The sequence below is a fragment of the Setaria italica genome, chromosome VIII (genome assembly GCF_000263155.2).
Source record: "Setaria italica strain Yugu1 chromosome VIII, Setaria_italica_v2.0, whole genome shotgun sequence".
Classification (NCBI taxonomy): domain Eukaryota; kingdom Viridiplantae; phylum Streptophyta; class Magnoliopsida; order Poales; family Poaceae; genus Setaria; species Setaria italica.
Window position 1 is genome coordinate 19692334 of NC_028457.1, and position 25705 is coordinate 19718038.

The 25705-nt window shown below is 48.3% G+C and overlaps 3 protein-coding genes across 3 annotated transcripts; 1 reads left to right on the forward strand and 2 right to left on the reverse strand.

The window, feature by feature from the left end:
• Nucleotides 1-7774: 7774 nt before the first annotated feature.
• LOC106804467 (zinc finger MYM-type protein 1-like) lies at nt 7775-10277 on the forward strand. The gene is made up of 4 exons (XM_014805633.1): nt 7775-8126; nt 8253-9247; nt 9348-9494; nt 9558-10277. The coding sequence occupies exons 1-4, from the start codon at nt 7775-7777 to the stop codon at nt 10275-10277; spliced, it is 2214 nt and encodes a 737-aa protein (XP_014661119.1).
• A 1183-nt stretch (nt 10278-11460) lies between these two features.
• On the reverse strand, nt 11461-15038 carry LOC101786146 (probable serine/threonine-protein kinase PBL28). The gene is made up of 8 exons (XM_004979166.1): nt 14960-15038; nt 14295-14318; nt 14077-14205; nt 13625-13969; nt 13420-13535; nt 12204-12464; nt 11770-11967; nt 11461-11529 (listed from the first exon to the last, which is right to left on the reverse strand). The coding sequence occupies exons 1-8, from the start codon at nt 15036-15038 to the stop codon at nt 11461-11463; spliced, it is 1221 nt and encodes a 406-aa protein (XP_004979223.1).
• Nucleotides 15039-15694: 656 nt separating this feature from the next.
• On the reverse strand, nt 15695-25181 carry LOC101785738 (receptor-like kinase TMK4). The gene is made up of 2 exons (XM_004979165.4): nt 22641-25181; nt 15695-16554 (listed from the first exon to the last, which is right to left on the reverse strand). The coding sequence occupies exons 1-2, from the start codon at nt 24928-24930 to the stop codon at nt 16088-16090; spliced, it is 2757 nt and encodes a 918-aa protein (XP_004979222.1). The 5' UTR covers nt 24931-25181; the 3' UTR covers nt 15695-16087.
• Between the last annotated feature and the right edge of the window lie 524 nt (nt 25182-25705).

Sequence of the window (25705 nt, forward strand, 5' to 3'; positions counted from 1 at the left end):
CCTATAGAAATGATTGGTGAAGCCATCGGGTCCTGGGGATTTGTCAAGTGGGAGGTCTTTGATAACCTCCTAGATTTCCTCCTCCATGAATGGGCATCCTAGGGAGGAAAGGTCCCGTCACTGGATCACAAGCTCCGCAAAGTAATGACGACAACCTGTGTCATGAATGGCTCCCAAGATCACATTGTAATAGTTAAAATCAGCCTCAGCCTTGTCTGCCTCGGCGATGAGCATAAATCCCTTGACCTCTAGGGATGCAATGTGATTCTTCTAGCATCGGTGGTTGGCATGCATGTGGAAGAATTTGGTATTCGCATCCCCCTCGTGCAACCATCGCATGCTGGAGTGTTGTCAGGCGATGGTGCACTCTAAGGAAGTGAGTCCAAGATATCTCACTTTGAGAAAGTGGCGTAGAGCTTGCTCCGCCAAAGAAAGCAACTGGTGGTCCTGAGCGGAATCGAGGCAAAAAATGACCTCCTTAGCGACTTGAATCTGGGTATAAATGCTGCCAACCGTCTTTGCACTCCATCTCTTTAGAGCTTTTGCCGTTTCGCGTAGCAGGTGGTCGATGGTCCGAAGTGGATCCGCGTTTGGGCGTGGTCCAGTCCAAACTGACTCAACTTCCTGGAGGAAGCCGTCAAACTAAGGCCAAAACGCTTCAAAATGGAAGCAGCATTTAGGGTGGAGCCCATCCTCAAGCTAGAGGAGCAATGGTGTGTGGTCTTAACATTGAGTATCTAGCACTTGCAAAGAGCAGCGTGGAAACAGACCCTCCTAATCCGTGGAAATGAACACCAGGTCAATGCGCTCCAAGATAGGGTGTGTTCTCTCATTACTCCATGTGAAGAGGCAACCATGCAGGTGGAGATCCACTAGCTCTGAATCATGGAGGAACCTCCTGAACCTGCCTATCATTCGCCTTGATAGGCGATCGTTATTTTTGTCTTGGGCTTGATAAATCAGATTAAAATCCTTGCACAAAGCCTAGGGACCGACCAAAGAGGCACGTGTAGTGCGAAGCTCCTGAAGGAAGGCAACCTTGTGCTCGTCCTCCTGTGGTCCATAAACCATCGTAAGCCACCAGTGCGGTAAATGTGAGTTTAGTTGAGCGACCTTAATTGAAATGGAGTGGGACCCCAATGTTGGAGATGAAATGCTCCAAACATTGACATCCCAAGCAATTAAAATGTCACCTCAAGTATGAACAGCAGGGAGAGCAAAGTAGTCAAAATCAAGACCTAACATATCCAAGATAAGTGACCGGTTTACATCATCCAGTTTAGTTCACTTGGTGGGCGTGGTCCTGTGCCCCCACCAAGCCTCGACGTCTCCTCGCTTGGTCGACTTGGCCCTGTGCCTCTACCCGGCACCTTCTCCTCTGGTGGGTGTGGTTCCGTACCCCCATCCAGTGCTTCGGATGCTACTGCTCCGGGCGGGTGTGGTCTTGTGCCCCCGTCAGGATCGATCGACGACGCCGGGCCTGCTGCTCCGAGCAGCTCTGGGTCGGAGGCTCCGCCACCGACACCGGCGCCTAGTCCAGTGGTCGCCTCCCGGTCCGTCCAACCTCTTCGGGTCTACAGCAGGCGACAGCCGACTCGAGTGCCCCAGTCCCCTACCGGGACTCCACCTGCGCCATCACCTTCAATAGCACCTGCTACGGCCCCTGCTCCAGCACCGTCCCGTCCGGCGATGCGCACGCAGACCGGGACGATCCAGCGTGTGTCATACAGGAACCTGTCTGCTACGACTCCTTCACCAATTCCGGCGAATTACCGCAGTGGGTTAGCAGACCCCAACTGGCGGGCGGCCATGGCTGACGAGTACAAGGCGCTGATCGACAACGGCACCTGGCGCCTTGTCCCGCGGCCACCTAGCGCCAACGTCGTTTCCGGCAAGTGGATCTTCAAGCATAAGTACCACTCCGATGGTACTCTTGCTCGCCATAAGGCGCGCTGGGTGGTCCACGGCTTCTCTCAGCAGTACGGCATCGACTATGACGAGACCTTCAGCCCGGTGGTCAAACCACCGACTATTCGGGCTGTTCTGAGCATCGCCGCTTCCCGTTCCTGGCCGATTCGACAGCTGGACGTGAAGAACGCTTTTCTTCACGGTCATCTTGAGGAGACAGTCTACTGCCAGCAGCCGCCTGGCTTCATTGATCCAGCGGCTCCTGACCATGTTTGCCTCCTTCAGCGCTCTCTCTACGGCCTGAAGCAGGCACCGCGAGCTTGGTACCAGCGGTTCGCCACGTATATTCGCCGGCTCGGGTTCACTGCCTCCGTCTCCGATGTCTCACTCTTTGTGTACAAAGAGGGTGGGGACATGGCCTACTTGCTACTATACGTCGACGACATCATCCTCACCGCCTCTTCGCCAGTTTTTCTTCAGCGCATCATCGACCGGCTCCACTCCGAGTTCGCTATGACGGATCTTGGGGATCTCCACCACTTCCTCAACATCTCCGTTGAGCGCTCCTCCGCTGGGATCTTCTTATCTCAGCGACAGTACGCCATCGAGCTCCTTCAGCGTGCAGGCATGGCTGAGTGTCACTCCACGTCGACTCCTGTTGACACTCACGCCAAGATCTCCGCGACCGATGGTGCTCCAGTCGCCGACCCCTCCACGTACAGGAGCATCGCTGGTGCCCTCCAATACATCACGCTGACCCGTCCTGATCTGGCATACGCGGTTCAGCAGGTGTGCCTCTTCATCCATGACCCGCGCGAGAGCCCCATCTGGCCTTGCTCAAGCGGATCTTGTGCTATTTGAAGGGCACGCTTTCCTCCGGTCTTCACCTGGGCGTCGGCCCTGTTCAGTCTCTCACCGCATACTCGGATGCGGATTGGGCGGGATGTCCTGACTCTCGGCGCTCCACTTCGGGCTACTGCGTCTACCTCGGTGACAATCTCATCTCTTGGTCCTCCAAGAGACAGACCACGGTCTCTTGGTCCAGCGCGGAGGCTGAATACCGGGCCGTGGCCCACGCCGTTGCTGAATGTTGCTGGTTGCGGCAGCTCCTTGAGGAACTTCACGTCTCGATTTCTTCTGCGACGGTCGTCTACTGTGACAACGTGAGTGCTGTCTACATGGCAGCCAATCCTGTTCATCACCGCCGCACCAAGCATATCGAGATCGACATTCACTTCGTCCGCGAGAAGGTTGCCTTGGGACAAGTGCGCGTGCTTCATGTCCCATCTTCCCACCAATTCGTGGATATCATGACCAAAGGCTTGCCTGTGCAGCTTTTCAACGAGTTTAAGTCCAGTCTTTGCGTCCGAGACTCTCCCGCTGCGACTGCGGGCGGGTGTTAGACATATATGTCTAGTACAGCCGTATATAGCTAGGCTAATTATAGTCTTCCTTGTATAGGATGTTTCTTGTACTCCAAGCCACATTGGCTATATATATAAGAGGTCACCCCCCCATTGGGTGTGTGGTGTTTCCCCCAATTCTATCTCTCTACACAGACAAAGAAGAGAAATTTTTTCTGACCGAACTAACTCCCAAACCGCGTTGCGTCTCAAATGACGGTTCAAGCCCCTCACATTCCAAACAGCTAGATGTTCACTCATTGAAATTACAATAAATGATCGAAATGACATAAACAGGAACTATCTAGTCAAAACAATCTTCCTCGACCACCTGGTCCTCCGAGACAGCTCCTTGGTGGCCGCGATGAGCTCGTCGTCCTCCATGATGCAGCTCTGGAGGGCTGCACCCAACCTGCCTCAAAAAAGCTCCTGGATGGCTATGCAGTGATCATCAGACAACCTGACCATGAACAGGCGGATGTACTCCTAAAAGGATGTGGTGTCCAGAACCTGATCCATGGCAATGAGGCCAAGACGCCGCATGAGGATGTTCTAGCCCGCAGTGATAGGGCTTAGCCCATGACCCTTAGAGAGCACATCAAGACAACTACTCTAACGAAGGCAAGAAGCCCTAGGAGCTAGAGCCTTGGCATGACGACCCTGTGGCTTCATCAGGAAATGCAGCTACGACTACTTTTGCAAAGACGAACAAAAATCCGTGACCAACGCCTCCAAGCTACTTGGGGAGGACCCCCTCCTGGTAGTGATGTTAGTGAGATCAACTACAAGAAGAGGGGAGCCTGCAGCCTGTGGAGAAGATCCCAGGTGTGTGGCAGGCAACGTCCTGGGTGGAGAGAGGCGAGCGATTGAAGAAGGGAGAGCTTCTACATCGGGCATGGGAGATCGAATAGGTGGTGTAGAACATGCGACCGAGGGGGTTGGCTCGGGGCAAGTGTCCGCATCAGGCAGCGGTGACACCGTGCCGCAAACTGCTCCCTCCAGGATGCCATGCGGCATGCCCACCTTTGGAAACGACACCGACTTGAGCACCGGCCTGGCAGTGGACAGGCGCCCGACGGGCGGCAGCACTAAATCAGCCACTAGCCTGCCAAACACAGATGCAAGGGGACGACCACAACAGCCCCCATCCTCCACATCACCTCATGCGACCAATCCACCCGGGAATGGCAGCCTCGCATCACATAGGGTCGATGACCCCCTGCTCCGGGACCAAACAATCCCACCGAAACACATCCAACTCGAGCGCAATAGGCCCAAACGGCCAGCACAGGGGGAGGCACAAGTGCCTTGCCTCACCTGGGCCAGTTCCGACTACCTGGCGGGTACCATAGACGTCGCGACTGAGGAGGGATTCAAGGGTGGAGAGGTGGTGGAGAGGCCACCACTGTGTGGTGGGTGCAACGGGTGTGATGCAGGATGGTGAATGCTCTGCAATCCTCAGTCTGGGAATGACAGAAGGCGCGGTTAGGGTGGAGAAGAGCAAACAGGGGCGCTGAAAGTCGTCGCGACTAGGTGGCACCGTTGACGACCACAACCTCCCAGTGCTCCAGAAGGCTAACCGGCGCGTCTGTCAGGGACCCTGGGTGCTCCAGTACCTAGCCTCCCCCCCTCCCCCGGCAGTGCTGCCAAACCTGCCGTACTCACTACCGACAGGGCCAGAGGCTAAGCCCTCCAACCGCTCGAGGCCGTAGGTCCACGTGGCCCATCTCCCCCATCACCAAGAACAGGCCGTCAGCCAAACACAGGTCCGTTACCTCTAGAATGTTACACAGCCGAACGCAAAGGCATGGTTGTACATTAGGTCGGTCGACAGGGATAGGGGCCACCATGACCTTCTCCAACTGCAGAAGATCCGAGATGACAGTGTAGGAGGAGCCTAGAATTTCCTGTGCGGTGTTGATGAGCCACAAGTGAGCGGGCACCCCGACCAAACCAGTCTTGAGATAAAAATCCATAGTGGCCGTGTTGGCCTAGTTTTCACGGTGCCAGCGCCTGAATACAATCCAGAAGGAAGCCAATGGTACCGCAGCATTTAGCACTCTCCACATCACATCAACATCCCTGAACATCACTAGGAAATCCTCTAGGTAATGAGGATGCACCATGAAAGAGCTTGGCTCAACCCCATAGTGACCCATCACATAAGCCTGGATGACGGCGGGTGTCGTTTCTAGCCGCATCCCAGCGACAACAACGACCAAGGCACGCTCAAGAGCAACCTCATTAGCGACCACCTTAACTATGCGCAGAATAACGCAAAGCTCCACCCTTGGTCGCCTGCAAGGCACCCTAAATGGAGGAGGGCAGTTGGCTGTAGCAAGTTCTGGCCCTGTAGAATCTCCAGCCCGGGCAGGTGATGGCTCTGAAGGTGTGGAGCAGTCCACCGCAGATCCCGTCGCTGTAGAGCCAGATGCGGCCCCGTTGCTGGCATCATGTAGTGACTGACGAGCTGGTGGCGGTCCACGCTGTTGACCACCCTGCACCATTAGCGGCAGCTTAGTGACCCGCGCCCGAGACGACATAGGCAGAGCATGCGGCACCACTTGCCGAGGCCCAAGCTCCCTTCTGCCGGCGATCGGCGTGACCTGCGATGCCACCCTATGACGCGTCACCACCATGTGACCTCCAGGCGCTGGCACGCGAACCCTTGGAAGGTGGCAATCCTCCGCTCGGTGCCGAATCACATGGCACCTAAAGCACCTGGCCATACTTGGGCACCGAGGAACAATGTGGTTATCGGCAAAGAAGTTAAAGCACAAACCGACCAAGTTCGTCGGGACCTACTGGCACGGGCGTGGAGGAGAGCGGGATTGCCGATGTTTGCGAGGCACCACCACCTCCCAACCCTCTTCTGTGTCACCAGCGCTGATTGCCGCCGCAGCGTAGGAGGGGGCGGAATGCCTGGCGTGCACCATGAAGCCCCCAGTAGGTGGTGGTGGTGGTGGTGGATCCGCGACCAAGCTCTGGCAAGGCAGAGGCACCCAACATGAGGGAGGAGGAGGAGGCGGCGGTGGAGAATCGGCGACCCAAAGCAAAGGAGGCGGGGGGGGGGGGGGATCAGCAATCAAGCGTGGGGGTAGGTGATGTGCCACGCTTCGGAGGGACAGCGGCAGCAGCGACCCAATGACCAGACGGGGGAGAGGCTGACGCGGCGGTTGTAAAGGTGGGAGCTTGCCACCAGCCTGCCCACCGAGAAGCGATGACGACAGGAGGGCTAGGGTCGCTGGAGAATGGGAGCTCCGCGCTGGTCCTGACCTAGAGGAAGGTCTCGGGACGGAAGCGAGCGCCACCGCGGGGGTGGGGGGGACGCGGCCAGCATCAGAGGAGCATCGGCGATTGGGACGGCATCCGCTCCAAGACCGGTACCCCAGATCTGCGGAGCATGTCACCGAACAAAGGGGAGGGGGACCTCTCCGCTGATGATGAGGACAAGGTGGAGGACACGAAGCCCGAGGCAGCGTAGGCCAACAGCTCCCAAGCTGAGGGAATCGAAGGCCTCACCTCGGAGGAGTCCGGCTCCACCGCCATGCGCGTGCAGGAGGTGGGGGGTCATGCTGGGAGGTGGTGATGCGGCGGTGGTGGGTGAGCTAGCTGGATCTAGATCTAGATCACACATGGTGGCTACGGGGGAAGAGGGACAGAGCGAGAGGAGTGGGTGAGGCGGGTTGGTGGCCAACGACGTCGGAATGGCCACTGCCGGGAGGCTGTGGACAGGCCCGAGCGCATGGGCGTGCAGCCGGTACGCCGGTACAGGGCCCCCAATTTCCAGGGGCCTAAAATATTTTCTACGCAGCCACGCAGGCCTGCAGCCCATCAGGCACCCGGAAGCAAAACAGGTTAATTTAGCTTGCCTGCAGCCCATCAGGCACCCGGAAGCAAAACAAGTCAATTTAGCTCGGTCCGTCTCCGCAAGGCCCTAACTCCGCCGTCTCGCATGCCTCCGCGTCTTGTCTCCCATCCACGCGATCGCTTTTTTGTTTTCTCGTCCATCCACGCTAGGCCTGCCGCCAGGCGCAGGGCCGCAGGCGACCGCATCCGCCGACCAGCGCAGGCAGCAGCCAGTAGACGTCACCGCGTGATCCTCCAGGCTAGGGACTAGGGAGCAGCCGTGCAGGGACTCCTGCCCGGCGTCAGGCCAGGCTGCCGCTGGCTGCCATCACCGCCGGCCGATTAATTTGCCGTTGCCGCCGGTCGATTAATTTTTGAATTGGGATCGATCGTCGAGTCTCCACGAGTCCAGGTACCTAATCTGGTTCAGTTAATTTTTAATATGTTAATAAATGTTAATTAGTGATGATTAATATTATATTGATCCATCTAGGTGTCAATTTGAGGTTGTAGTCATGTCTTCTGCAAATCGGTCTAGAAAGTATGAATCTGGTTACCAAAAGCGTAAGAAAAAACAAAGAATAGAGGATTTAACTTAATCTCAAAAGGGTGCTATGGATAAATTTGTTAGAAAAGAGTCCACCGATAATCAATCACTTGGTCAAGGACAGGGAGCTGCACTTGATAATAATGATGACAATGATCCTACAGATGGTCAGATAGAGACAGAAAATATTGTTGGGGTTGAGGAAGTTAATGATGACAATATTGTTGCAGATGTTAATGATTCCTTTCAGCCTGATATATTTGATCCTAGATATTGGGATTCCCTTGATCATAAACAAATTGATATTTTAGCACAAAAGGGCCCTACAAGAGATTTATCAATTACAAAAGGTCCTAAGGATAGATATTCCAGAAGGTTTTCTGCACTATTCTATACAAGAATTTTATCAAATGGGGAGCATTGTGATAGAGATTGGCTTGTCTATTCTAAGGAACTCGACAAGGTCTTTTGCTTTGGTTGTAAATTATTTACAAAAGTCCATCGAAAAGGTCAGTTGGCAAATGAGGGGTTTAATGATTGGATACATCTTGGTATTAGACTTAAAGAGCATGAGACAAGTCCAAATCATGTTTTGAGTATGACAACTTGGTATGAGTTGCGTAGTAGATTGCAAAAGGATCAAACTATTGATAAAGATGCTCAACGACAACTCGAGAAAGAAAAGGACCATTGGAGAAAAGTTTTGTTCAGAATTGTTTGCATTGTTAAATTTCTTGCCAAGCATAATCTAGCTTTTCGTGGGACTAATAGCAAAATGTATGAAGATAGCAATGGGAATTTCTTGGGATTGGTAGAGATGTTGGCTGAATTTGACCCAATTATTCAAGAACATGTTCGTCGTATTACAAGTGAGGAAACTCAAGCTCATTATCTTGATTTTAAGATTCAGAATGAGTTGATACATTTGCTTGCTTCTGCTATTAAGTCTGAAATTATTAAGAAAATAAAGAGTGCAAAGTACTTCTCTGTCATACTTGATTGTACTCCTGATGCAAGCCACCAAGAACAAATATCTTTAATTATAAGATATGTTGACTCATCTTCAAGTGATGTTCGCGTAGAAGAATCCTTTATAGGATTTTTGGATGTCAATGATACAACTGGGCAAGGAATTTTTGATGTGCTAGAGAATGAACTAAAGCTCCTTGGTCTTGATATAGATGATGTGAGAGGACAAGGTTATGATAATGGGTCAAATATGAAAGGGAAACATAAAGGGGTAAAAAAGAAACTTTTGGATGTAAATCCTCGTGCTTTCTATTCTGCTTGTGGTTGCCATAGCCTTAATTTAACACTTTGTGATATGGCTAAGACTTGTGGTAAAGCTAAGGATTTCTTTGGAATCATCCAGCGCATCTATACAACTTTTGCTAATTCTACCAAGAAATGGCAGATTCTGAAAGATAACATATCAGGATTGACTCTTAAGTCAGTATCAGCTACACGTTGGGAGAGTCGTGTTGAAAGTGTTAAAGCTATAAGATTTCAGTGCACAGACATTCGAGAGGCTCTACTTCAGGTACCCAATATTGTTGTACACTTGTACTGATATTTGATAATGATATACTTATTTTGGCAATCTCCAACTATAACACATATTTTCTTCCTTTCAATTTCAGGTATCTGATGTTGATAATGATCCAAAAACAAGCAGTGAGGCTAAGGGCTTGGCAAACAATGAACTTGGAGAATATGAATTTATATTGTCAATCGTCATTTGGTATGAGGTATTATATGCCGTTAATTTAGTAAGCAAACACTTGCAAGCAAAAGATATGCTTATTGATGTTGCCATTGAGAAAGTGGAAGGGTTGATTTCTTTCTTCAAGGGTTATAGGGAAACTGGTTTCTCAGAAGCATTAGAGATTGCCAAAGGGATTGCACTTGAGATGGATATTGGTACAACGTTTCGTAAAAGAAGAGAAATTAAAAGAAAGAAACAATTTGATGAGAACCTAGATGACACAAATGCTACTACACAGTCTGCCGAGGAGCTATTTAGAATAAGCTATTTTTTACCTGTTGTTGATCAAGCAATTTCCTCACTCACAACAAGATTTGAACAGTACCAAAGTTACCAACAAAATTTTGGTTTCCTATTTACCTTTGAAACATTACAGTCATTGGATGACACGAGTTTGAAATCTTCTTGTGATAATCTTGGGGCTGTCCTTACAAAAGACGGAAAATCTGATGTTGATGCTAATGATTTGTATGTGGAGTTAAAGTTTCTTCAACATTTCATTCCTAAAGAAAATATGGGTCCTGTTGAAATTCTAAAGTTCCTAAAGCGGCATGACTGTTTTCCCAATGCAAGTATTGCATATAGAATTCTGTTAACCATTCCTGTGACCGTTGCATCAGCAGAGCGAAGCTTTTCAAAATTGAAACTATTGAAGTCATATTTACGTTCGACAATGACACAACAAAGACTTAATGATTTGGCTACAATAGCACTTGAAAGTGGATTACTGGAGAAGATTGATTATGAGCATATCATTGAAGATTTCATTTCAAGGAATACTAAAAGAATGAAGTACTTCAATTAAAGATTATGAAAGCAAAAGTTGAATAGGTACGGTTTTTGATATATCTTATTGTGATATATATCATATATCTTATTTAAAGTTCTATTTTTTTAAGGTAGATCTCATTTTAAAGTTTGGTACAGGGCCTCGATTTTTGCCGGCTCGGCCCTGGCTGTGGACACCCGGACCGGAGTGGTCACTGGCGGTGGTGGCAGTGGCTGCGGGGGAGCTAGAGGGGGACCACCTTCGAATGTCTGTTCTCTCAATGTATTTCCTTTTTCCTTGTCGTCCATATCAAGCTGTTGAATCCGCTTCTTCTCCCCTGCTCGCTCCTAACCCTGATGCTGTTGGGTCATGTGTGCCTCTGATTTCTCCTCCGCCATCCTCATCCGCGCTGGCAAGAAGCCAAATGGTTAGGGTTACGGAGGTGAGCTTTAGACTTCCCTGATTTCTGCTGGCTTACGGAGAAACTCAAGGTGGACGGCTTGCCCGACGTGGTGGCAGGCGAGACGGCAGAGGAAAACTAGCCAACGCATTATAAAAAGCAATGGACAGCTCAGATCATCATAAGGACAGGTAACCCCAGTGCACGCAGATGTGACTGAACTCAGGCTACCCAAAAGGAAAACTGGGGAAGGAAAAACAACAGCAACATGTCTGCAGCAAGAAGCTGAATTTATCGCTGCATGTAGATATTATTCAGCTGCAAGTGACAACTCATCTCACACAACGCTATAATTGGGTCCTATCCTCCTCATCCCTGGCATGCTGCTTAAGAGAAGTGTCCAGAATGAGATCTCTGCAAAGCCAAATTCTGACTGAACTCTTCATCAAGGTTCTTGGGATCTCTTTAGTATTTACAAATAATTACAAAATTTGTAAGTATTAACATGCACCCGTAGCCCGAATTTTGATTGCACTTAGCATCTAGGTTCTTTGACTTCTATTAATTACCTGTGCTTACAGAGCCTTTTAAGTATTAACATACACCCATTACTATAGGCAGATGCTTTGTAGAACCAGTAGTGCTATTGCAGGCACATTGGTCACTATTGTACAACCACTTCCAGTAGTATTGCAGCTGGTACACCTCACTCCTTTGCAAAATCAGCTCACCACCGCGCATCTTCTTTTCAGCCATGTGAAGAAGGTGTAGCCTTGGAAATTCCATGCGGGTGCTGTAAATCTGAAGGCAAAATACGATCTATACATCCAGCACTTTCGCATATTGAATGACCAAATTTGCTTCATTCATCTCCTTCCTTGTCTTAGTCTGCACAACGACAATATTAAGATCCATCAAAATTAGAATGCATGAATTTTGAAGGAAATAGTGTAATTCCCAAGGGAATCATATGTGAAATTCTTGTATTTTGAATTGTTAGGGAAATGTTGTTTCCAAAGATTTTTTATATCATTTCTCAAATTTTGTATTAAATTTATTCATCCAAAATTGATTTACGGTTGTTACGCGATTCAAAACGTTATGTGCGATAGATGTTGAAATTCTAACCTTTATGGTTGTATTTCTCAGCGCTTTGTCCATCTCTTCAAATACATCCTTTATTGTGGGACGCCCTATACTTGAACTCGCCACACAAAGGACTGCGATTTTCAATATCAAAACGAAATCTTCTATGATAACGTCATCCCTAACACGTGGATCTATGAATTCTTCCAGTGGCTTTTTCCCACTCACAACATCCTTTGCCTTCAAAAAAAAAAAAGATGAAACATATATGACTTTCCTATGACTTACGAATGTGCAGAATATAATTGAAAGTTTAACTCCTTTGACAGTGTAAAAGATCATAATAAAGAAATGAAAATTAACCAGAGAAAATATAAACGAACAGTTCATGTAATCTTAAGTATAAAATAGGGAGATCATTTCCACATGCTTACCAAAGTAATTCACATGCAACAACAAATACCAAACTGAATTACCTTCTTTGTAAGAGAATCACGTGCAACAATATCGAGTTCTATGACCTTCCTCCCTGACAGAAGCTGCAGAGCAACCACACCAAAGCTATAAATGTCACTGGCACAAGTGAGCTTGGAGTGTGTGATGTACTCGGGATCCATGTACCCAATGGTTCCCCTCACATCTGTGAACACCTTGGTCTCCTCCATTTCTAGCATTTTTGCTAGCCCGAAATCGGACAGCTTTGGCACCGTGTTCTCTGTCAGCAAGATGTTTGTGAGCTGCAACAATCAGAATACAATTTCAGATCATAGTATGTTAAGAGTCCCTAGATCACCCTATGGTTTAGAAGCAATCTCATTCCTGCAAATTACAATCAGTATTTTCGAGGCGGAGCTCCCCATAGAGCAGGGTCCCACCTACCCAGTGACACAAGATCGTATACCCCTTCTTCGGTGGATGGCTAATGGACTTCGCTGTGCTCGGTCGCCGTCCGCCATGGATCTGTGTGAGCTGAAGCTTCTGCTGGCCTGAGCAAGAAAGACGCCGCGGGAGTGTGCGGAGGAAGAAAGAGCTGAAACATTATTTGGGCCATCCCTTTCTCCTACTACTTAATAGTTAATAGCCCAAAAGTTCAAAATAATAGCAAGGCTCTAAGGGGCTGTTTGGATGCTGCGCCTCGCCTGCCGTAACAAAGCATCGGCTGGCCAAAATTTGGCCGACGATTTGGCTGCCCACAATTTGATCGGAGCAGAGCGCAAAAATCAACTGAGCCTGGGTAGAGGATTGAGGGCTAGCCAAATCTTGGCAGGCATCCAAGCAAACTACCTTGCCACGGTCAACGGCTGATATTTGGCCTGGCTGACAACGGCACCGAACCGAACGTCCTCTAAAGAGCCCGTGAGGCCATGGCACCCTGCCCCTCCATGACTCGCGTGAGCACGGGCGTGCACAACACAAGGCAACGAGCTGTCGACCATCGAGCGGAGGCACAGGGAACCATGGAGTGCAGAGGGGAGAATCAAGGGGGCGCATAGCAGCCGCGCAGGCGGCCGGCAGCAAGCAACAAGGGAAGCTGCGCACCTCCAAGGAGCAAGACGGCGTGCTGCTTGTGCTGTGCGCGCCGACGTGAGACCTTGCCTTGCGTACTCAGGAGTGGTGGGCGCACCAGAATAGAGAGATGGCGGCAAATTCTGCCCCAGCTAAAAGTTTGGGCGAGCTCCGCCGCTGTCTCACCTTGATGTCTCTATGGACAATACATCCATCAGGGTGTGTGTGAAGAAACCTCAGGACGGATGCACAATCCCTCAGGATCTTTACTCTTGTTTCCCATGGTAGAACAGAGTCACTTCCTGTCAACCAACAACAGAACATTGTTGTAGTAGTCTCAGAATAAACCGAGAAGCGCTACTGGATAATCTCAAAGCTGAATTGCCCTTACTCAGTAGGTTCTGGGCCAGGTTCCCATTGGCACAGTACTCATACACCAGGTACTGATCTCCCTCCTCATCACAGTAACCAAAGAGGCACACCAGGTTGGGATGCCTCACCTTGGACAGCTGCTCCACCTCCCTCATGAAGGATCCTGACATCGCGGTCTTGTGGATGTGCTTGATCGCAATTAGCTGGCCGCTAGGTAGCACCCCCTGGTACACCTGGCCTGCGCTGCCAGAGCCTAGGTAGATCCTGGTGCTCGCGTAGTTGATCGCCCTCTCGATCTCCTCCTTGGTGAACTTGTACAGCCCTGACCACCTGCTGGTCACCTCCCCATGCACCCTTATGTTGCCTTGTGGTAGGGTGGGTGAATGAAACAAACCATGAGCGATTAGTACATGCTACGGTAAGGTTTTTACTTCAGGTGATGGAATATATGTTCACGTGTGGAGGATCTACCTTGAGATGATTTCAGTGACTCTGCTGTGGTTTCATTGGCTCTGTTGATGTTTCTCAGGTATTTGGTGATCGCGATGGCTAATCCGACTACCAGGAATGCGAAAACTATCAGGACTGCAAATGTGCTACCTGAAATTTGCGAACACAATAAAGTTAAGACTTTTTGAAGCATGTGTTAAGGTGGGCGGTGTGAACGCATAAGACAGGCTTGGGCTTACGTTTGACCCTGATGTACTCACCGTCTGCATTTGTCAGAAAGATCTCGTTAGATATGTCATTATTGTACTTTCAGTCATTGATGCAATCAACATTTTATGGCCTAATTATGCATTCTATAGTTCAGTTGGATGAGATGGTCTGACCATTATAATTCAAAATTCTAAGTATTACGAATACAAATTGATCGCAGACACACAATTATAACTCAATATAAGCACATCATTCTATTACAGAATTGAAAACCGGGATGAAACAGTCTACGATAATAACTAGACAGTTATTACAGCCCAAAAGAGGTAAGTAGGTCTCAATACCGGCCAAGATGATACTGTCCAACCCTCCTCATTTCGAAGTGCAGGACACAAAAATTACCTTCCTCCGTTAAGCATATACTCCCTCCATTCCAAATTGTAGATTGTTTTGACTTTTCTAGGTTCATAGATAATATTATACATCTAGACATCCACTATATCTAGATGCATATCAAAAATTGTGCACCTAGAAAAACTAAAACGACCTACAATTTGGAACAGAGGGAGTGCATCAAAAGTCCTTATTTATGACCCCGATTAAAGAAAATATGTAACCGCAGAAATTCACAGAACAGCCTGGGCACTGCAAAGTGGCTGAAGATCCAAATATTTGGTAGCTGAACCGAACAAACCTGACACAAAATCTTGATCTGCCTTGCAACCAAGTACAGCCACCAGAACCAGAATCAGACGAAACAACGCCTTCCCCATGCTTAACTCTTTTTTTTCAGATGCCAAATTGAGCAGGCTAGAGTTGCGTAAAGAACTCTCTACGCTGTATTCCCGTGGATCCAACCTTATATTGTCTCTCATCCTTTGTAAACGTCGCGGGATATTCGTCACTGCACCACTATTTAAATGGGTTCCCAAATTCTTATGCATCCGTATTGGCATATGTGGATTATTGAATGGTTTTTTGGTTGAGGAGGGGAATTATGCTAGTATAACCACTACATGTCTCTTTCTCTGACATTGTTTGTTTCGTCTGTCATGAGAGGTAAAGAGGTTGTGTTCTTCAACTGGAGTAACTTTTATGGTAGCTGGCAGGACCGGGACGTACAGGAAGTTTTGATTGGGTTTTGTTAACCTAGCTATGTCCTCAGGTTAAAGCATTTCAACTTGGACGCAATGCCAGGTAAGAGAATGTATAACTCTCAAGCTTTGAAAGGCTTAAGTAGCATGATTTCACAAGTTCTCATATTTGAAGAAGGTAGAAGGCCACATCACCAAACATAGGAAACAGCAAAATAAAATGGTATGTACACAACGAATAAAAAATACCGAGCATATAAATCTCTCAAGGTTGATTGTACATAAAGCAGCCCTCCTACATCCTACACGCACACACACACACACACAAAAAAAAAAAAAAAAAAAAAAAAAAAAAAAAAAAACTACCACCAGAGTAAAACTTATGGAAGCTACGGTTTCTTTCATCTCTTTTCCCTCTTAACCATCAAATTACAAATCGTTTCTCTTCAATGTCTCTAGAACGATATAGACTTGGATGCTACACACATCATGAAGTTTCAAGCATCATACGACTTCCTCAACGAAACGCTGAGCCTGGTTTAGAAGCCACCAATGCAGGCAGAGCAACATGCTGATCATGAAGCAACCCTTGTTTTCAGTGGGCCAACTACGATACCTTGCACATTGACCTTCAATGTTGTTTGCAACCCAAAGAGCTGTAGATAGCCTCTTGATGCCCCGGATCATGACTTCTCATTTATACATGATGTAATGGGTGCCTTGCACTGTCAATGGTACTTCCTTGACATGTTGTATCTACTGAATGAATCCGAATCTGATATAGTGAAATCATCACGTCTCCATCTTTCCAGCTGCTGGTGAAGACCCATTTCACTTGTTCCTTCATCCTCCTCCTCGTCAACAATATTCGTTGGCTTCCATTGATCCACCAGGCTGGAAAGTCTGTTCACACAGTGACACATGTCTGGCCGCTGGTATGGTTCTCGTGCCGTGCAATGGCGAGCAAGATCTGCTACCTCCAGCAAGCTGCTCCAAGATTCAGCACTGAGTTCAAGAGTGGGATCCACAAACTTCCTGAACTTATCTTTGTCAAGCATATTTCTTCGGAAGATTGTTACAAGATGTGTTTCATCCTCAGGTAATGAGTCATCGAGTACTTTTCTTCCCGTAATCATCTCCATAAGTATAACACCGTAGGCATACACGTCCACTTTTGTAGTGACCTTTCCTGTAGCTGTAAACATATAAATGGTACGTTCATCAATACTATGCCACAAAATGGAACAAATCGAGACAGAAAATGCAAAAAAAACGTGAAGAAAATAATTTTTCACATGCAACTCTGCATTCCTTTCCAAAAGACCTTTTCCAAAACAGATGTATAAAAGAGATACTCGGAACACAGTAGACTCAGCCAGTTGAAAAGATCCTTAATTTGAGCAAAGTTGCCTTGTAGATGGCTGAGAAAATTATATATTGTGACAACGAAAAATGCCTTTTCTTTTTATGGAATATGATATGTCTTTCGAAAGCTTTAGTCTCCCCAGATACACACATCAGTTAAAGGACTGAAAAGTTCTTTCTCAATTCCTAGTCGGATTGCGATTGATCATACAGCATAAAAGCAACAGCTCTTTATGAATTATATACGTCACATGAAACCCCAGCATTCTCCGAAGTATACTGGATAAAATAACATGTTGATTTCTTGTATCTTAAACAATTAGTAACCCCAATTGAAAAAATGTCCTCATGCTCACATGAATACAATTCGTTTTTGTAAGTATGCATACAACCCATATGGTAAGCATCTATCCTAGTAGAGCCATGGGTGCTCTCCAAGCATTGTTAGGTTATTTTTCTGTTCATTGATAGAATGTAGAAATAAGGATACTTGGTTGCAGGTTGTTTCAACGATGTTTACTTCCAAACCCTTGTAGATTAGTTTCTAATTGCTGTCATAGAAAAATGCCAATAAATGATATCCTATTATGAAAACATGCTTACACTTCTACAAACCTCCATTATTCCACTAAAATGTGCCTAATTAATCAAAGAGTAACTTGGATATAAACGGCCAAAAGGTTACCCAGTTAAAATATGCATGTGTTTTAGCATCTGCATAGCATGGATAATGTGTAAGCTCTGTGAGGAATCAATTTTAGAGTAAGGAGTACATAAAATTGATGGAAAACTAAATTTAAAGAAAACATGGAGAAAAAGGAGAAAAATTTGAGCCCAGTGAAAATAAAACAACTCTGGGAAATAGCTGAAAAATTTCCAGAACTGATTTATGAAACCTTATCTTTTTCATCTTCATCCATCTATCAACACATGAAATCAGTTGCAGTTTGATTTTATTCAAGTAAGTAACATGACTTAACTGTACTGCAATGCACTAGTAAATAATGCAAAAGCTCATCACCATTAATAGGAATAACAGAACTATAGACAGGATTTACTAGGTAGGGAACCACAGATATAACTAGGGTTGTTCATGGGTCATGTAATCCACCCAACCCACCATCCTTAAACTCAACCCAACCCATTAAAACATGTGACATATGCATCAGATGGATATGGGTAAAATCCATTAGACCCATGGGTTAACCCAACAGCTAGTCCCAACTCCCAACCTCGTCCAGATCCCACACGATGCCGCCGTCGCCGGGGCCCGGGGCAGGGCTGGCAATGATGACCTGCGCACGCCCCACAAGATGTGGGCGCTTAGGAGCAGCTCGAGAACCTGATGCTGTCCTGGCACACTGTCAGATGTGGCGTCCATCATGCCGTCGTCGGCCGCGCGCCTCGCCGTGACCGGCTCCATCGCCAGGTCACCCAAACCGCCATCGTCCGTGGAGGTCGGCGCGGACGGCGCGGTGCGGCTGCCCTAGGCCGAGGTGGCGCAGCTGATGAAGGAGAGCAGGGACCTGCGGAGGCCGCCGAGCGGATCATGCAGCTGTGCGTGGCCAGGGACCAGGGTGCAACGGCCGGCGGCGCGCTCCGCGCTGTCTGGCAGGAACACGACAACAACGGCCTTGAAGAGAGAGGTGAGCCCCGCTGGCCGCATGCGCATCGGCCTCCCATCATTTCCCTTTCCACAATCAAAATCCCATTTGTGACGTTGTGTCATCCCTTTCCACAGTTATTGAACGATAATTGGTAATAGTAAGTAGAACAGTACTAGTTACGTGTAGCATGCCACAACTGCCCCTCTGAGTTCTAGCTTTAAACAAGGTTTTAGTTGGGCTGCTAGCAGCAAAAGGTGATTACCATGGAACCGTCTAACCCACCCAACACAATCCTATCCAGTCCATCTAAACTGATCAATAAATGGGTGGATAAAAAAACCACCCAACTCCATGTAAACCCATCCATGCACAGGCCTAGATATAACATTTTCTCTGCCAATAATAAACATTTTGTCATCTTCTCCATAAAGTAACTATGCCATCAATGACAACAAAAATTATTAGGGAACAGTTTAACTCATGTTGCAGACATTAAGCTGGAGTATTTACCAGAAAACTAAAGACCTCCAAATGTTGATAATATCAGGATACTAAGTTATCTCTCTAAGAAAATAAGATATTACATTATCCCAGGGCATGCAAGGACACAATGGAGAAATGCCAATGTAGTACCAACTGCATATATCAGAGTACAAGATTGCACACAGGTTGGACTAGGACTAGTCATATACTACCAGTGGATTCAAGATATGCTTTTGACATAATGGGGGAAAAAGAACAGTTCATGTACACAAATTCTGTACTTCAGAAAACATGGACTTAAACCAAAGGAAAAGGTTCAAGAATAATTTCATTCAGAGTTGACCAATGGCCTCAATTATCAGCAGTGTCATTGTATGTTTGTCCAGAAATCTGCTTAGCAAAAGTCCGTGCCTTTATATGCTATTGCCAGCAGAAACCTAATAAGGGTTGCATGGAAATGTTCATCCTCACAAGATTATGACTGGACAAATAAGACCTATTTGCAATCAAACAAATGTTTGGATGCATCAAACATCATCTGTCCAGTCAAAAACGGCAAGACAAAGGACTCATGAGGAGGTTGGTAGAGAAACCATCTTGAGATTAAAAAGGGTGAGAACCATGTAAAGCAGTTATCAAAGCCACTTATTTGTGAGCAAAGTAACAGGACACAACATGTAAGGCATTAAGGTTCCTAATAAAGAAAAGAAAACTCACACACAACTGGCGCCCATAAAAACAAAAAAACTAATAAAAATCACATCGCATCTCAAATGATCAACAAAATGAAACGTGAATTGCTGGTGTAGGTGATTCCAGGTATGTTGTGCAGTTGTCATGTAAAAGCAGAGCTCTGGTGATATCCAACAATCATACTAGCACCATACAGGTCAATTGAAGCTGTAACTTATTACACTTCAAAAGTGATGGAGTGAGATTGTAGATTCAATTATATAACTGCCTTTTGTGGTTTGGTAAGTCGTCCAGATCATGCCAATAAAATAACCTATGTTCTGTTTAAGGGATAAGTCTATGATAGTGAATTAGTGACTGCATCAAGAATCTATCTTGTTCCAAATTCCAAAAACCCATGTGCAATATCTCACAAAATAATAGACCTACATATCAGAGGACACAAGAATAAGTACACCTCTGCTACTAATCCATGTTTCTTCTTTGAGTAAATTCCCTCAATGCCACTAGAATTTATATGGATCCCCTCAGTGCCATCGAAATTCTTCTCTTCCCTTCACTGCCACTATTTATAATTTTCTTTTCCCTGGTTGCCATTCCGTTAGTACTTCTGTTAACATCTAACGGTCATGACCACCTGTGCCAGCAAGCGGCAGCAGGTGCTCGCGTTGCTGCTCATCCTCAACAGCATGCTTGGTGCAGGTGCTTGCGGCCATGGTGCAGCGTGCGCGCCGCAACAGCCCCTGCCCTTCTCGAGCCGATGTGGCCGCGCAGGCACTATGGCGGTGGCACGTGGTGGTGGCATTCGAGGCGTTCAAGTGCCTCAGTGCCACGGACATTCAGGAAACTTAATAATCAAAGTTACCGCTGCTAGAACCTACTAATCGTACAGATGCTCTGAATAATTAATCTAGCCTTAAGCTCGCCAACGAAGCTAGCCTTAAGCTCATGACCTGCACAGCTACCTCAAGTCACAGAGGTGACGCTCGACTCCAACATCCTCCCATCTGCGTTCACCTCCCACACCAAACTGAACCCGGGACATGCATGCCATGCTTGCCAAGCTGAAGATGCTCTACTTCGAGCAACTCCAGCTGCGTAGCGCGTTCCAGGCCAGGGCAGCAGCATTGAAGGGCAAGACGTGACGCTCCTCTTCACATGTGCGGCCTCAGCTGCGCCGGCGCAGGGCAGCATGAACATGCGCTCCAGACGCGGCTGCTCGGCGACCTCCTCCCTTGCGTGCTATCGGTTTGGACACAGCAGGCTGGTTATGTGTGATGGTCTTGAGAAGATAAGGGATTATGGCATTAGTGGGGTCATGCTGTCAGTGGCATATGGGAGGATGCAACGGCGAAGGAGACCACGGGTGGCCCCGCTGCTGCCCAAAGAGGTGATGCAGCGGTAGCCCTCCATACTCGGGGAAGAGGCACGCAATACAAGGACGAAGGTCACGGGAGCTAGGTGGATCACGCACATTGGCTGATCAGACTGAGTATGCGTGAGGCGAGACGATGATGGGCGAAGTCGGCGGAGGTGGCTTGATCGGTGGAGGCGACGACGAGCCGGCAGAGGTCGACATGCGGACGAAGCAGCGAGGAGGGCGGTGCACACGGGCGTCCCCTAGGGCGCCGTCCATCTCGCCAAGCCGCACAGTCGAAGACGGGGCAGGAGCTGGTGAAGTCGACGCCGATGTCGAAGTAGAGGCGAGAGGTCAACGGGCGGTGAGCGACGCAATCCCGATCTCTGATCGAGCAAAAGAAGAAGACACAGCAAGAGCATCTCGTGTAGAACCTCCAGGTGCACGTAGCAGACCTTATACCCAAACCCAGCTCACTTGTTCGTTCATTTTCCTGCCTCCGCGGTCAACGATGGCAAAGAAAACAAAAAAACAAATACAGCAGAGGGACAGGAGCAATCGGGCCGGGCGAGCAGGGACCAATGATGGGGCGACGATGGAGTGCCTGGCCGGCGGAGGAGCCCGACAATGTGGAGGTGGCAGAGGTGGAGCAGATCCCGCCGGGGGTGGTGGTGGGACGGAGCCGCACCGGGGCTACGGAGTCTCACCGGGTCAGCCGGCGCCAGGCGTTGCTCTTCTTAGGCCCGTCCGGTGGTGGAGGAGCCCGAGGGGTGGGCAAGCGGCCTGAGGGACGGGGAGGGGGCGCAGCCTAGGGGATCCTGCCTCGGAGGAGCGGCGGTAAGGTTGGGTAGGGCCAGCCGCCGCCACGGCCACCAGCGAGCCAAGGCCCGACGGTGCGGAGCCGAGGAGGGAGGACGTGGCTAGCCCGTGGAGGATGACACCCGAGTGAGTTTCTTCACGATTTCATCTTGCTTGACGACGGAGGGCGGCGGATTAACTGGATCCGCCGCGGAGATGGAGGGTGCTGGCCCCGACGGAGGTCATGGGCAACCTACCTGGGGGCGCGCTAGGAGGTCGTCGATAGGGGGGCGCTGGATGCGCACTGTGATAGACGGCCAGCGGCGCGCAAGAGGCAGGGGGACAAGCAGAAGAGAAGGTTTGGCCTAGGATCTGAAACCCTAAACTCATGATACCATGTAGGAGGGAATAGATTGCGTATAATAGATGGATTTTATTGCATTGAGGCCTCGACTGGTATATATAGAGTACAGAGACTTAGGGGGCAAGACTCCCCCAGATACATATGGCAGTCTACGATACATATATATACAACTACCAAATATACTCTAACAATGGCAACCAAGGGAATGAAAATTAAAGATAGTGGCAGTGAAGGGAAGAGAAAATTTTTGATGGCATTGAGGGAATCTCTATAAATTCTAATGGCATTGAGGGAATTTACTCTCTTCTTTTCAGGAAAGACCTGAGGAATCTGCTGGTGTATTACCAAAAACTGATATTGTGTTAAGGCATAGTTCTACTGTGGTAAACACTTCCGCTTGCAAGGATCATATATTAGAGTCAAGAGCCTAATAGTATTTTTAAAAGATCCTACATTGTTGACTAGTGTCGATAGAAAGCATAAAGCTCAAGGAAAAAATAAACTATGATACAATTTTTGAAGCAACCAATGTAACAATATGAGAATTTTGTGCAAGAAAAATGCTGAATGGTACATGGAAACAAAATATTTATAGTAGTGAGAAGTGGACATACTAGCATATTCAGGCGCGAGGTATCCAAATGTCCCTGCTACCCTTGTCATCATGGACTTATCTGTATCTTTAGCAAGTTTGACCAACCCAAAGTCCGAAACCTTGGCTCTCAAATCTTGGTCCAGCAATATATTAGAAGGTTTCAGATCCCTATGGATGAAAGTCTCCTGCGCCAAACCATGCAAATATTCTATCCCCCGAGCAACATCCAAAGCTATTGTCATCCTCTGTGTCCATGTAAGAGGAGTATAACCACTCTGCTGAAGATCACACAGGTGCTCACGCAGTGTTCCTCCCGACATGTACTCATAGACCAATAGCCTCTCATTACCATGGGTGCAGTACCCAAGCAATGCAACCAAGTGTCGATGTCTCACTTTCCTAAGAACATCAATCTCAGCCATGAATTCTTGCAGCCCTTTAGTCCCCATAGTGCCACTGTCGCACCTCTTCACAGCAACCAGATTTCCATTGAGAGTCCCTTTAAAAACCACCCCAAAGCCCCCTCTACCTAAGATGTAGTCCTCATCAAAATTGTTTGTGGCCTTTAGTAGCACACTCATCGGCAATTGCATCCCATGAGACTCGAAGATATCAGCAATGTTTGTACTGTCAGCGCTCACATGACTGAAAAACTCAGTTGGGATTGAACCACTTACATTGCTATTGCCATTTGTCCCAACCACCTGAATCTTCATCATCTCAGATTCACCAGAAGGGCTCTTAGTTGAGACAGGACTGAACTTGTCCACGTTCTTCTTCCTTCGATGATGTAGGAAAAGCCCAACACAGACTACGAGAAGAATGACAGCTAGAAGAATTCCAATGATCATTCCAGCATTCGACTTTGAGTTCCGTGAACCTGGATTTGAAGGTGATGACCCACCATCGGAACCACCACCTCCACCACTATCACTGTCTGATTCCCCCCACCGGTTTCCTGCTGTCATCAGCTTTATATCCGGCTGGTTAAACTCAGGCACTTGTCCAGTGAGGCGATTATTTGAGACATCAAGATAATTGAGGGTTGCCAGCGTTGTCAAACTATCCGGTATCTTCCCTGTGAGTTGATTGTTCGACAGATCCAACTTTTGAAGCCTAGTCAGGTTTGCAAAAGCTGGCGAAATCATCCCTGACAAGTTCTTTCTAGGCAAATTGATTTGAATCACATCATTGTTTTTGCAGATAACACCAAGCCATTGACCATTTCCGCTACCTCCGCACGGGCTGTTTCCTGCCCACACTGAAAGCTGAGGTGGGTATCCAAAACCTGAGGCCACATCAAGCAGAATGGTCACCAGTGGATTGCAAGGCCCAGGGTCTTTGAGACAGAACCCATTCCCAGAATCAATATCTACAGTGGTAGCTGTGAATTTTGGCTTTGGCCCTTGAAACTTGTTATTGGACAGCTTCACAACCTGAAGGCTTGCGATCCCTATCAGGGAGGGCGGTACGACCCCAGTGAGACTATTGTCCCTGACATTGAAATCAACCAGCTGCGAGTCAGGGCTGAACTCTGGGATCGGGCCAGTGAACGAGTTGGACTGAAGCCACAACGTCTTCAAGCTCGGCAACTTCGCCACGACATCGATCGGCCCAGACAGTTTCTCACCAGACTTCTGGTTGTTAAGCTGCAGTGACTCCAGCGAGCCCAACCCCTCTAACACCATCGGCAGGCCCCCAGTAAGGTAATTGTACGACAGCCGCAGCAGCTGGAGGGATGTCAGGTTGGCAAGAACCGCCGGGAAGGGACCAGAGACAGAGCAGTTGGAGATCGAGAAGTTCAGCAGCGCGGCGCATCCCGCGACGGCGTCTGGAATGCTCCATGACTTGAGAGGCAGGTCTTCCATGCTGAGACTTCGCAGAGAGGGGAGGCCCTCGAGGAAGTTGGGGGGCAGGGCGGTGAAGGCGTTACCGTCGAGCGCGAGGGTCTCGAGGGAGCCCATCCGGGCCAGGGAGGGCACGGCTCCCTCCAGCGCGTTGCCCTGGAGCAGCAGCCACTGGAGCTCGGTGAGGTCGGAGAGGGATGCGGGGAGGGTGCCGGATAAACTCTGCTTGGCGAGGTTGATGCCGGTGACGCGGCCAGCGCCGTCGCAGGTGATGCCCTGGAAGGTGGCGCCGCCGCAGACGTCGGTTCCGGTCCAGGACGGCGGTGGGTTGGTCAGTGACTTGGCGAGCTCCAAGATGACGCCCGCGTCGGCCGTATTGGCCGTCGCCGCGGCGGCGGGGCCGGGGGCGGCGAGGGCGAGGAGGATGAGGAGGGGCAGGAGGAGAAATCCCTCCCTCCCCATGGCGGATTCGCCAGACCGGGGCGCAAATGCGGCGGATTCTTTGGTGGAGGATTGATTTCTTGCCTGGGACGGGAAGGGATGGTATTTTGGGGCGTCTCCGGCAGCGTGGTGGTTGTGGTTCTGGTTCTGTTCCGTTCCTCCACCCCCTCTCCCTCTCGTTTCTCTCCCTAGCTTCTCTCTCTTGTTGCAGTTTGCGTGTGTGTGTCGGAGCTTTCTCTCTCCTGGATGGATCTCGTTTCATTCATCTTCTTCGGCTGCGCGGCGTGCGTCCTGGGAAGTGTGGGCTGGCGATGGGGGCGTGGTGGGTTCAGCCACTCTTGTCGCTTTCCATCAACACGGCCATATACATGGCTCTACGAATATTTCTTTCCCTTTTGTTTACGCCCAGTTTGGATCATTGGAATTAAATTCCATCCTAATAATCATAATTTAGACATAAATTAATTAAGCTAATATAATTGTATGTAGAATATAGTTGTATATTATAGTTGGTGATATGGGAGAGATACTTATATGTTGCACTTCTACTATGGAGAAGCGAGTCCAAGAGCGTGCTATAAGAATTGAACTCCATTCTAATAACCATAATCTATAAAATCAATTTCTATCTCCCACCCCATGAATTTAAGATAGGCTTATATCTAAACTTTGGAAAGTTGTGGAATGCCACATTCCAACATAAATTAGCCGACTCCATTAAATAGATTGGGCCTTAGAGAATTTTCTGCTATTTGATTTTATCATCCTTCTAAATTTTACCCGTAAGATATTATTG

Coding starts and splice junctions, on each gene's coding strand:
- LOC106804467 (XM_014805633.1), top strand. CDS start 7,775: ATGGATAAATTTGTTAGAAAAGAGTCCACCGATAATCAATCACTTGGT. Junction 8,127..8,252: donor AATTTTATCAAATGGGGAGC/ATTGTGATAGAG, acceptor ATGATTGGATAC/ATCTTGGTATTAGACTTAAA. Junction 9,248..9,347: donor TTCGAGAGGCTCTACTTCAG/GTACCCAATATT, acceptor TTTCAATTTCAG/GTATCTGATGTTGATAATGA.
- LOC101786146 (XM_004979166.1), bottom strand. CDS start 15,038: ATGGGGAAGGCGTTGTTTCGTCTGATTCTGGTTCTGGTGGCTGTACTT. Junction 13,970..14,076: donor GTCACTGAAATCATCTCAAG/GTAGATCCTCCA, acceptor CCCTACCACAAG/GCAACATAAGGGTGCATGGG. Junction 12,465..13,419: donor TTGTCCATAGAGACATCAAG/GTGAGACAGCGG, acceptor TGATTGTTGCAG/CTCACAAACATCTTGCTGAC.
- LOC101785738 (XM_004979165.4), bottom strand. CDS start 24,930: ATGGGGAGGGAGGGATTTCTCCTCCTGCCCCTCCTCATCCTCCTCGCC. Junction 16,555..22,640: donor CCTCGCGCCTGAATATGCTA/GTATGTCCACTT, acceptor ATATGTTTACAG/CTACAGGAAAGGTCACTACA.